The sequence below is a fragment of the Diplotaxodon limnothrissa genome, linkage group LG2 (assembly GCF_057381915.1).
Source record: "Diplotaxodon limnothrissa isolate DT_005_m linkage group LG2, D_limnothrissa_male_GT1.1, whole genome shotgun sequence".
Classification (NCBI taxonomy): Eukaryota; Metazoa; Chordata; class Actinopteri; order Cichliformes; family Cichlidae; genus Diplotaxodon; species Diplotaxodon limnothrissa.
In genome coordinates, this window is record NC_140597.1 from 6,049,045 (window position 1) to 6,062,473 (window position 13,429).

Below are 13,429 nucleotides of genomic sequence, written 5' to 3' on the forward strand. Positions count from 1 at the left end.
GCTATCTTGCATTGCCAATGATTAATATACATCTGTCTGTGCAGGTTGAGATATGCATATCATAAAAGCAGGTGACAGGATTGCTACTTATTTCCTGCTGGCTGCAAGGCAAGCTCTCCTCCATTTAACCCCATTCATAATGGCACCCAAGACCAGGAATATATTTGCATCAGATTTGTATGCAGAAGGTGGAGATAAGCACTAGATCAAAGTTAAAGAGGAGATTCATTTGATGGTTATTCCTGGAGGGCATGAGTGATGGCCTCCAGCTGATGCACTTGATGAGTTTTCTCAGTAAGAAATGTTGGCCTTGTACGTGCTGTAGATGAGGCTTGTTTTTTTTAAGTGACCAACTATATTCGAATGTCTTAATCCAAGCTGTCTAATATACATATGTGATATTTGTCATTCAAAACAGTGACTGACAAATACAGTCAAAACAGTGTCCTGTAAATATGTATTAAAGGTCTATATTGGATAAACTACATGTAGACTTTTGTAACCCTTACTAATGTTAATATAAATCCTTTTGTGTAACTACATAAAGTACACTTGTATAGTCTTAAAATCTAAAATATATCGTCACATCCATATTTCTCATGCCTTTTGGATATCGTCAGTGATTGCTGGAACTAGCTGGAGCTAAGTACTACAGTGGTCTGAAGAGATATCTTTCTTTGTGATCACTTAATGAAAATTCCCACAGTGAACACAGATTAACTGATTACCTAATTAACAGAAAAATCAATCAGTGGTTTTGCTGATATTGACTGAAAAGATGTTTAGTTTTGGAGAAGGTTTAAATGTTTAGATATTTGTAGTTGTTTTGAGTCCAGCAGTAGCCCTTTTCGAGATAACATCACAAAATTACAACTTCTTTGTTTCCTTTTTCTTATTGTAAACTGAATATCTTAATGTTATGTTTATGTTTATGTTTATATGCACTTGAGTTAAAGTGGTTATGAAAATAGCAGTAAAATGCCCAAAATGCACACTTTAAACATATATGTGTGTGGAGAAAGTAGATGTGATGATCTAATGTAAAAAAGCATATGAGTGTATGGAAATTGTACTAAAATCTGCTTTTATACTGGAAGTCTGTTTGTTGGTTTATTGAAAGTTCATTTAACATAAACTTGGTGGCAACGATGCTGAAAAGTGGACAGACTTTAAAATGAATTGGGACACTAACAAAGGAAAGTTGAAACGTACATCAGGAAACGAAAATAAAGTGTCACTTATAACTCTCGAATGTTGTGAATAAAGCATATTTGTAAATGTAACTTCTTATTTTTGCAATGTTAGGAAAAAGAGAAGATTACATTGTTTAGAAGAAGCGCTTTTTCAAAGTGTTGTGTGCTCTCTTGTCGCCAAGTGGCTCATTCTCGGCTTTTTCCGTCTCTGTCCGCCTTCTCATTAACATTCCTCACTTGTGGGTGTGATGCTGAGAAGATCTCCTGCTCGCCGAGCGGAGACGCGCAGTGTGCCTGTGCGTTAGAGGAGGTATCAGCTGGCGGCAGGAGGGGAGCGACGAGGAGGAGCGGAAGAAGAAACGGCAAACCTACGTTGCAGGCGACCATTCCTTCACTGCCGGTGTCCTTTCACTGCTAGCCACCTGCAGAAAACGGTCCTTTCCTATTTTTTTTCTCCCCAAGACTGAAGGTGTCCAATATGTCTGGGATCTAATATCTCTGGAGAAACAGAGGAATATCATAATACCTTAGTGGATGTGGACACTAAACTGTCGACATGGAAATGATAGTGAATTTATTCGTTTCACTTCTCCTGGTTTTATGGGGATGCGCGCTTGGAGGCTCGCCCAGTGTTCAGATTGGTAAGCACCCATTAGTTCAACCGAAAAAGCCAGTTAGCTACAAACATTTTTGTGCGCAAAAACCTGTGAAATTGGTTCTAAATATGTTGTATTAATCAAATATTTACCAGTGTAAAAAAGATTATTTGTATTTATTTCAGGGGGACTTTTTCCAAGGGGCGCGGATCAAGAATACAGCGCGTTTCGGATAGGAATGGTTCAGTTTGGCACCTCGGAATTCAGACTGACGCCTCATATTGACAATTTGGAAGTGGCAAACAGTTTCGCTGTTACCAATTGTTGTAAGTTAAACATATTTTAAGTGTACTTTTATTGAAAGAAGCCTTCAATGTCATCTGTGATATAATCTCCACCGCTGTGCTGTTTACCATAAGAGTTTGGATACACGTTATCAGCTCTTAGGATGTAATGATCTGAGCTGTCTAATCTATATTCTGTCAGCAAACACATCCAGACTGTGAGCTGTGTAGTTGAGGATGAACGAGGCTCGTGTAGGCAGGGGAAAGTTGGTTTCCACAGAAACAGTCGGTCACATCCATCCCATTTTCATTTCTTCAGATTTAGAGATCAAACAGACTGTACTGCAAGAATATCGATCCTAATATTTATTATGATCCTGCTTTCATGCAAACCAACTTATTTTTTCGAAAGTAACTGAAGATAAGGGGGTGGTAGAACTAGACTTAATTTCAGTATTCTCTGATCTGTTTCTTGTAACAAATGACATTTTAAGCAGCCACCTTCATTACTTTATATTTAATGTTCACTGAAAGGATCAACTATACTGAAGATAGACAGGTTAACTGGATCGGTATGCATTCGCTGTTTTCCTCTTTCATCTTTCAAGACGAAATCTGAGATGTAGGACTTGCTGAGACTGACGTTTTTTCATTGGTTACCGCTGTCACGTCTTTTCTGAGCCCAGAAAGAGCGGTGCTCAACCATTGTTTGTTCATATAGCCTTTGACTGCGCTTCAGGCATTGCCTAGCGACTAGGCGAAGCTTTAACATTCCCATTGAGAACTAATGATACCACGAGGCAGCGAAAACGTCAAAGGTTCTTGTGAAAAACAGGACAATAGCTCTCGATGAAATTTGAATCACGACATTCGAATTGTCTGCCACATTAATCTCTAATACTTCTTCTTTTTCGACGAGACGTCAGTAAACCGAGTTTTGTGATTAACATGCATTTACTGCTTTAAAAAAATCCATGGCCCTTTAAAGCTTTATTTCCTTGATAGGTTCGGAGGTCGCTATTTTAACAGCCACAGTTCATACATTTCATTAAGCGGTTGCCAAGCGACTGCTCCTCTCAACAGTCCCTTAAACATAAATCAAACGCTTCTGATTGGTGCGCGCATCGGTCCAATCGATTTCATTACCATATAAAAGCTTCCTGCTTAGAGATCCTCACTGCGCGTGACAGATCACAGTGAGAGTCATGTTGATGATTGAATTGTTTACAGCAGTCTATATAAACCACTGTTGTTTAGCTGACTTGGTTTAAATGCATCTCACACGTACAATTTTTTGTGCAAAGTATATCCTGTGTGCATTCTTTGTACCCACCCCCACCACACAGACATAAACACACACACTTTACATACTTTACTCTTGAAGTTTGTCTATGTTGTGCCACATATATATTAATCTGAGCGATTAGATGGGACCAATCGTGTTTTGGAAAACTATATGCAAACTATATATCTACTTATAATAAAAACATGGAGTGACCCACACCTGTTTACTTGTTTAACTTAGGCTAATGTGTGGGCAAATGAACTGATTCTCATTATTTTAAATGAAGTAAACAGAACTTATCGCTGACTAGAAGGAAAACAATGGGCTGCAAGATTTGCACTGAGTTAATCTTTTAGTTAAGCACAGTATTTATTTATCCTTGTAGTTAATTTAATGGACTTCCTGCATGATGTTTCGTCATCTCGTGCAGTTTCAGATGGTAGTAGAGACTATGACCTTGGTTCACATCCACAGTGACTTCAGTTCATTTACTGCTGGTCCAGGATTGAACTAAAAAAGTACTGAAAGATGCATAAAGTTAGCAGTGACCCTGAAGGGTGAACAAATGGTTACACAAAATAGCAAATAAATGGATAGATGTAGACTGTGTTATGCTGGACAAAGGAAGTCACACTGTATACTAAAATGGGGACACATTTATTCAGAGGTTTTGTGTCTCATACATAGTTGCATGCATCTGGTGATACCAGATTGCGTGTGTATAAACTCCATCAACTGACTTTTTGAGTGGGAGTGAGAATGAGAAAAGGTAGGACTGGCTGGGGTAAGGCGTGGGGGGGGGTGTCGCATTTAATCCAGTAGATGGCAGTCTGCCCCACAGTCCGCCTCCATCTGTAATTACAGCACATTAATGCCACCACCTTGTCTTTTGTTAGCTATACTTTATGAAACACATGCAGGGGAGAATAATGGGAGACACAATAAAGCCAATTCTCAATCCTGAAATCTAAAACATTGTAACAAAAGGTTTTTATAAGCTGTATGTTTAGTTCTGTGAATGCAATAATCAGACTCTTCTAATCTCAAACCAGAAAAGTACATTAGTCTTTAATAACGAGGGGAAAATGAAAGACAATATCCAGCTATATATAAATCGATCTTAGTGGACTACAGTATGTACCCTGAGAGACAGATTAGCTTTAAAATGTGTTCCCTCAATGTGAAAGTAGATAATGTCATCAGCTACAAAAAGAGCGCTAAAATTTACTTGGCACACAATGTGTTTTGCATTTTTCATATGAGATATATTCTAATGTTCACATATCATATTTGAGGTAACTGGCTACTGTATTGGTGGATAAAGTATCTTCTTTTATTTCCTTGCAATATGTGGGACTCAATATATGGACTGGTATCTCTCACACTGTGGCTGTACTTCTGGGCACCAGCATACTTCATCAATGTAGTGTGTCGGAGACAGTGGGAGGGAGGATGATACATTTCTCCATCAATAACAGTTCATCTGGTCAGGCTGGCATCTGCTGCCAAGACTAGGGGAGTTGTTGTTACCGTGTTATGTGTTTGTGTGTGTGTAGTCAGGTTGGTGTGCTGTCTACCCAAAGCAATAAAATTAAAAAAAAATGTTCGAACACTGTAGATTATAACCAGCTGTCTGTCCCCACATGACATACACACCCTGAAACTCTTCATCACTGGTAAAGAAATAATGAGGAAAGAAAAGGAAAAATGGTTGACTCATACTAGGACAAGTCAAAACAAAGATTCCAATTTCTGCCCATTTTTATCCATTCAGTAAAAAAAAAGTTTCTCTAGTTTATTTATAATTATAGATCCATGATGTGATAAGTAATTGGGAACGTTACCATAAACGAGACCTGTGTAAATATGTATCTTTTGTTATTGTATTTTTTTTTACGTAATTGCATCTTTTATTGTGTCATAACTCTTGTGTCTACCTTTGATTACAGACATGGAACAAGTCAAAGCAACATTGACATTATGTATTTCCTTTATACCTTCATGAGATAACATTAGCATTCTGTCCCAGTCCCAAGAAAATATATATCCAATTTTTTAGCTTCCCTTTTGCCTTTGAAAAACATGAAGCAAGTAATTTAAAGGGAGATTCATTAATGGCTGAACAGCTCACAGACATACATACTTTTAAGTGAGTTTTGAGTGGGTTAAAAGTGGCTGCATATTAGGGAGTCACAAACAAAACTCCATCTCAAGCAGCTACAGTTTGCAGCTTTGTCAATGATAGTGCAAAATATCACACCCTCTATGACAACTTTTTAGTTACTTGTACGTGAGAACTCACACCACATAATCTTTCTGGTTTTTTCTCTCCTGCCTTCACAAGCAGTGCGCTGGAGTACTGAAAGCCAGTTTGGACATAGCAAACAATTTATTCCAAATAACATAACCAATTAATACTAACAGGGCAAAGTTGTACAGGGAGCAATTATAGTCCATTCACATATGCACTCTCAGTGAACTCTCTTACCCATTACATTATCTTTTGTCACACCTGTTTAAATAATCAATGCTACTTTTTGCTTCTCTCTTATTTCCCATGGGGCTGCTACAGTAGTGGCTCCACATATTTGATCTGGGGCAGATTTCATGCCAGATGCCCTTTCTGACTCAATCTTTCAATTTATCTGGGCTCGGGACTAGCAGTATAGTGACCCCTGAGGGTGGGTTTGTGCCTACTCCTGGTCACCTGGTCTTGATCTGGAGATTAACTAAGAAACTAAGGTTTATTAAGGAATTCCACAGGTTCTGTGCTGGGACTAATAATACGTAGAGTATACATATTTCTGTTAGGGATTATTATTAGAAGAAATACCATACATGTTCATTGGTATGCTGATGACACTCACCTTTATGAAGCTGATGACATACACCAGTTAGTTAAAGACAAAGACCTGGATGGCTTCTAATTTCCTGCTTTTAAATTCAGATAAAACTGAAGTCATTGTACTTAGCCCAAAAAATATTAGAAAAATATATTAGTAATATGGCGACTAACTAGATATTTACTTTGGATGACATTACCATAGCCCTGAGTAACACTGTGAGGAATCATTTTTGATTCATTTTGACAAAATATGTCCTTCAATGCACATATTAAAAAAATATGTTATACTGCCTTGCATTTGTGCAATATCTTTAAAGCTTGAGTATTGTAATTCATTATTATCAGGTTGTTCTAAAAGCTTTCTAAAAAGCCTTCAGCTCAGTGAGAGTACTAAGGGACTAAAAAGAGAGAGCATATTTCTCTCCTGTTAGACTCTATTCATTGGTTCTCTGTTAAATACAGAATTGATTTGCTTTATTTTTTCACTCATTATGGGTTTACACACCAGTTTGCACTCTGACCGTCTCATACATCTTTTGTCCTTTCTCCATCTCACCACACCCAACTGGTCACGGCAGATGGCTGCCCCCTTTCCTTTATGAGGGTTTATGAGGGTTCATGTTGAGGTTGTATTATTTCTGACACAATTTTAGAGCAGTTCATTATACCCTAAACAGACAAAGAAGTCCTAGCTGTAAATTCATGTGCTGAAGCTGGAAAATATCAGTGTGAAATGAAAAATTTGGCACACTGGAAGACGTTGCAGCTCATTTGGTCTTTATCAATGTTTGTCAGACTCAGTGTAGAAATGCTAGTATATAACAGTAAGCCAAAAGTTGGTATTAGCTAGCCATTAGTATTATTTTAACTGAAACATTTCTGCAAAGCCTTGTCTCAGCAGTTTTCTTCATGATAATTTTCTTTCTTTTGACTTGAAGAGCCTTTTTTCATTGGCTTCAAAACTTATTTGAAGTTAAGAGCATCACAGTTAATAGCCACAAGACAGACTGTTATTTATCCCTGTGCACTTGAAAAGGAACCATCCAATGTGAAAGTAGAATTTAAAAAAACCCCGCTAAAACTATTTATAAATCCAGTAGTATTTAGCAGGTTAAAGACATTCATTTAAAGAATACTCCAAAAGGTTGTGGCCCTAATAACTTGGAGTAATTCCACTATTGCCATTGCTAGGATAATCCATCTTTTCTGGCTCAGCCTTCTGGTTTTATAGTGTTAATGATAATCTTTATGTGTGTTTACTTAATTTCAGTTCAAATGCTTCCATTGTATATTCTTGAGCTGTTATTTCTGTTCCCTACGTCTTTTCAAGCAAACTGCTTTTCTAAGACCAATGGAAGAGTTTGAGGGCACTGACAGCCAGCTGGTGATTTTAACACTTCAAAGTTCTTGTTTGTCATGGTTGAATCATGTCATACTGTAATTTCATGCATCTGAATGCACACAGCATTTCTGGGACGAACATATTCAGGGACCTGGCTGAATGATCAAAAGCCTAAACCGGCCATACATGCACTGTGGTGAATTGGTTATAGCCAATTTATTGTTCACGCTTAATTAAGTGCATTCTCCTCCATTTCAGAGAGTGCTGTGAAATATTAAATAGGCCTGGGAGCTGGCCGGTCAGAAAATGAGGCTAAAAACCCTCTGTGGATCTTAGCTTGCCCTGAATACAGCCCTCAACCAAGCCCTTATGACTGTGTTCTCAAAAAATACAAGCTTGAAATATTATGTGTTACAGTGTAATTCAAAGTTCTTAGCTGGAAGTTTCCAAGTTATTTCATTGACTTTTATTATCATAACTCAGTCTTAAACTCCTGTGGTGTTTTGCATTTCACTCACTGCATCAGTGATAAGTCTTAAACAGTTTGCATTAATTTAACTAATAAATAAACATTTCCTACATGTGTGGTAATAATAACTGGATTGATATGATTTGATGAATATGATTGCCACTCTCCTGTCTGAAAGCCTGCTAGAATCTAAGCAACTAAGTCATGTGAGCTGATGAAACAGTCATGAAATACTGTTATGAAACATCTGAGCTTGTAAATGTTCCAGATCCATTCATTGAGTAAATTAATGCAAATTTATGCTATAACATTGACATTACCTTGTGCTATACAGTAGTAAATCATGTAAAGCAACATGATACAACACATTTTAACATGTATGAATGTCAAGAAGGAAAATAATTTTATGCACCGTGTCATTTGCGTGAAGTATTCTACTGAGAAAAAGACTGCAACTCCTGAGAATGGCTTCATTTTCATATACAGTGACTCCGCCTTCCACCACCCCCACTCACTTGTGCTATTTAAAACAGTTTTGACATTGTGTCTTTGTGAAGGGTTACACACTTTGAATTGGTGCCAGTGAATATTCAATGTGAAATACACTCAACAAAAATATAAAATATGGTAGTGGGCACATCTGCTATATTGAGATAATCCATCCCACCTCACAGGTGTGCCACATCAGGATGCTGATCTGACATCATGAGTAGTGCACAGGTGTACCTCAGACTGCCCACAACAAAAGGCCACCCTGGAATGTGCAGTTTTTTGCGCTATTGGGGGTCTGGGGACCCAGAACCGGTCAGTATCTGGTGTGACCACCATTTGCCTCATGCAGTGCAACACATCGTCGCATGGAGTCTATCAGATTGTCAATTGTGGCCTGTGGAATGTTGGTCCACTCCACTTCAATGGCTGTGCGAGGTTGTTGGATATTCGTGGGAACTGGTACACGCTGTCGTATACGCCGGTCAAGCACATCCCGAACATGCTCAATGGGTGACATGTCCAGTGAGTATGCTGGCCATGCAAGAACTGGGACATTCTCAGCTGCCATCTGCCCTGAACAATGTGAACCATGATTCATCCGTGAAGCGCACACCTCTCCAACGTGCCAGACGCCATCGAATGTGAGCATTTGCCCACACAAGTCTGTTACGGCGACGAGCTGGAGTCAGGTCAAGACCCCGATGAGGACGACGGGCATGCAGTTGAGCGTCCCTGAGACGGTTTCTGACAGTTTGTGCAGAAATTGTTTGGTTGTGCAAACCAATTGTTCCAGCAGCTGTCTGGGTGGCTGGTCTCAGACGATCTTGGAGGTGAATCTGCTGGATGTGGAGGTCCTGGGCTGGTGTGGTTACACGAGGTCTGCGGTTGTGAGGCCGGTTGGATGTGCTGCCATATTCTCTGAAACGCCTGTGGAGACGGCTTATGGTTGAGAAATGAACATTCAATGCATGGGCGACAGATCTGGTTGACATTCCTGCTGTCAGCATGCCAATTGCACGCTCCCTCATTGCTTGTGGCATCTGTGGCATTTTGCTGTGAGACAAAACTGCACATTCCAGGGTGGCCTTTTGTTGTGGGCAGTCTGAGGTACACCTGTGCACTACTCATGATGTCAGATCAGCATCCTGATGTGGCACACCTGTGAGGTGGGATGGATTATCTCAATATAGCAGATGTGCCCACTACCACACATTTGGACTGATTTGTGACCACTGTTTGGGAGGGATGGTTATATTGTGTATCTGGAATGAATTCTAGGTCTCTACGTCCATCCCATGGGGAATGGGAGCAGTAACAAAGGTGTTGCATTTATATTTTTGTTGAGTGTACATAATACTCTTAGTTTAAAAGGAAGCACACTAAAGTTGTGAACTTCCACAGGCCTTGGCTTTTAACAACAGAGAAAGCATTAAAAAGCAAGATTTAGATTGCAGCTGCACTTCTTTCATGGGATTTGATGTCTTCATCACTATTGGGGATTTTCATGCAAATTTGACTATTTTTGACAAGCACCTCTGTTAAGCACAAGGCTGTTCTGTTGTGCAGACATGACAAAAAGTCAAACTTAGTGTGCTGACACAACACTGGACCAAATATTAATATTTGCTTAGAAGTATTTGTTTGTATAGATGAAAAATAAATACAATGATATAAATGTGTTAATGTATTAAATATAAGTAGGACACTAATATGGTATAAACTTTGATCATTCTGGAGGGACTTGGTCTACAGCCATTTTTCTTACTCTTTGTCTTTCATAAAATAAGGGCAGCTTAATGTAGAAAATTTAGAAAGTAAGAAAAAATGATACAAATATGAACCCTGGATATGTAAAATGAAACCACAGAATATAAACTGTCATGGCTCTGTTTTATCAGATGTTTTACCCTGACTTCCTTTCAGATAGAAACCGTGAAATCAGAAAATATCAGATAATTTATTCAGCTGCCCCCCTTTTCTAGTGTTTCTCCTGCTGTTTTAAAACAGCAGGGTGGATTGTTGAGCTGCCAAAAATGCAAGGGCGGTTTTCTTATCCTGTATAATTTTGAAATATTTTGGCAGAATATGACTGCTAACATTATACTGTAAGTCTCCACACCAAACTCAGAAACTACCTGTACACAATCAACTTCACTCTTTTCCATTAACTTTATCTTCATGTTGAAATCTGAGCTGAAAGTAGTGAACAGTCTGGAGTTTCTTCTTGCCTTATTATTATGCTCACTGTCTGTCTGCTGCCCAGGCATGTACATGGGCAAGAATATCTGGTACTAGTGTGTCAAGCATGTGTAGGTTTGTTTGCCCACTTTTTCATACACCTGTCACACACAATGTTGTCACTGGGCATGTGTGCATATCAAGCTTTTGTTGATGCAGCTTCTGGCTGAAATCCCATCTCTTCTTTCCATTCTCATCATGTTTCTTTATTATTTGTTTTCTTATCTGCTTCTAATGTCCATTAAATTGTTTTGACCTGCTACCCATTTGCTTCCTGCTGAATATTTGGCTGTCCTTGTGACCAATCTCTCATTGAATTTACCATTGTGAGTTTGTCCTTATCTTAACTGTAGGGTTGATGCTGCTGCATATGCTAAGTTGAGCTAGAGCCACTACTGTCCTTGACTTCTGTTAGCATTTCCGAAGTGCCTAGAAACCAACCAGTTTCTAGAAACCAGTGATGTACTGTAAGTCCACATTTCTGTATACACTACTGCTCAAAAGTTTAGGGTCAATTAATTAATTATTTCCTTTTAATATTTTGTATTAGAAGAACTGAGGCTCATTTTCAACGTCACTCCTGTGTTTCATCAGGTCAGGTTAGCATAGTTAAAAATCATTGTAACTAATAAAGACTGGCTAGTTTAGTATTGATATGTTTTGGGATTTGACAATAGTTGTTGTTGATGTCCCTCAGTAATTTAATAATTTTGTAACTAATGATGAGCTTTCAAAGACCAACAGAACAGTCAAAGTTTTTATACAACAGTGTATACTACTCCTTTCACAAACCAGCACTATTGGACACTTATGGGTACTATTAAATGAAACTAACAGATGAGGACCTGTGAGGCATCTGCTTGTTAAACTTGATACTTACTTGTTGGAGTCCCACTTCTCTTTTTATCTCAGTAAAAGACAGATTTTGAAGAGAGTTTTCATACACACCATTGTATAATTTTTTTTGTTATTTTTTTTCTCCACACGTACCATGATAACCATGATTTTTGGGAGCCAGACAACTATGTTATAGTTACTTGAAATGGTCCTCTGCTCACCTACATAGATATTCCACTAAAAAAAAGATCATTTATGAAAAATCTATCCATTAATAATGCTTTTTTGGGCAATATTACTGATCAGTGTAATTTTATATTAAAAAAAACCCATATGCTTTACTTAAAATAAAGGAACTTTTAATGTGACCCACTGTCTCTTTATGTTTTCATTGATAGCTGAGCCAGTAGGCCCGGTAATAAATGTCAACACATTTTGCTGGCAGCTGTAACTGTCATGAATCGCCGTGCGGCAGGCAGGAGTAGGACCCAAAATGCAGGACTCACAGGCACGAGGGAATGAACTCAAAACTCAGCTTTATTCGCTGGCAGAACAAATATACAAACTGAACTGGGAAACCACAAACTAAGAACTCACAGAGAGACACAGGGAGATCCACACACGGCATGAGGGACGACGTCACACTGAACAGAGGGAGACGCAGACAGAAATACACAGAGGGTTAACGAGGGAAGTGGGAACATACGGGGAACACAGGTGACACTGATAATCATAACGAGACAGGGCGGGGTGAACTGAACACTGACGGGAGAGGTGAAACAGGAAGTACAGGAGGAGAGAGAGCACGAGTAGAACACCAACGTAACAGGCAGGGGAGACATGGAATAAACACGAAAGGGGACGAGGGCTCATAAATACATAGAGGGCACACAGGGGGAAGAGAGAGCACGGGGAGAACTTAGACATAATGGGCAGGGGAAGCATGGAATAAAACATACAAGAAAACTAAGAACACTGGGCCAACATGGCCCAGGACCATGACAGTACCCCCCCCTCAAGGGCTGGCTCCAGACAGCCCAAACACAGAAAAACAAAACCAAACAGAAAACAACCCAGGGCGGGCGGCGGGGGCCCAGGACGGAGGGCCCGGAACAGAAAACAAAAGAGCACAGCAAACACCGGAGCCCAAGAAAATAACCCAAACACAGAGCAGTTCAGGGGGCCGACCATGCGGAAGGCAACGGCGGAGACGTGGAAACAGTTCAGGAGGCCGGCCGTGCGCGAGGCAACGGCGGCGACGTGGAAACAGTTCAGGAGGCCGGCCGTGCGCGAGGCAACGGCGGCGACGTGGAAACAGTTCAGGAGGCCGGCCGTGCGGAAACAGTTCAGGAGGCCGGCCGTGCGGAAACAGTTCAGGAGGCCGGCCGTGCGCGAGGCAACGGCGGCGGTGAAGGAGACGACGGAGCAGTTCAGGAGGCCGACCGCGCGGGAGGCGGCGGCGACGATGACAGCGCTGGTCCGGGGGCCGACCGCGCGGAAGGCGACGGCGGCGACGTGGACGCAGTTCGGGGGGCCGGCCGTGCGGAAGGCGACGGCGGCCACCCAGGAGAAGAGGGTCCGGGGGCCGGCCGTGCGGAAGGCGACGGCGGCCACTCAGGCGATGGCGGTCCGGGGGCCGGCCGTGCGGAAGGCGACGGCGGCCACTCAGGCGATGGCGGTGCAGGTCCGGGGGCCGGCCGTGCGGAAGGCGACGGCGGCGGCACTCCAGTGTCAGGCGTACTGGCCGAGGCCCGGTGGGCACAGGACCAGTCGAGACGGGACCAGTCAAGGCGGGACCAGGCGAAGCACAGGCTGAGGCTGCAGCAGACGAAGGCTCTGAGGAGGCTG

General features: G+C 40.9%; 1 protein-coding gene across 2 annotated transcripts in view; it reads left to right on the forward strand.

Annotated features, from left to right (window-relative positions):
- Nucleotides 1-1,749: 1,749 nt before the first annotated feature.
- Nucleotides 1,750-13,429, forward strand: part of gria2b (glutamate receptor, ionotropic, AMPA 2b) — a 54,117-nt gene continuing 42,437 nt past the window's right edge. For both annotated transcript variants that reach the window (XM_085366265.1, XM_085366275.1), the window contains exons 1-2: nucleotides 1,750-1,834; nucleotides 1,975-2,115. In XM_085366265.1, the coding sequence (XP_085222391.1) occupies nucleotides 1,750-1,834; nucleotides 1,975-2,115 (226 nt within the window). The remainder of the gene's footprint in view (nucleotides 1,835-1,974; nucleotides 2,116-13,429) is intronic.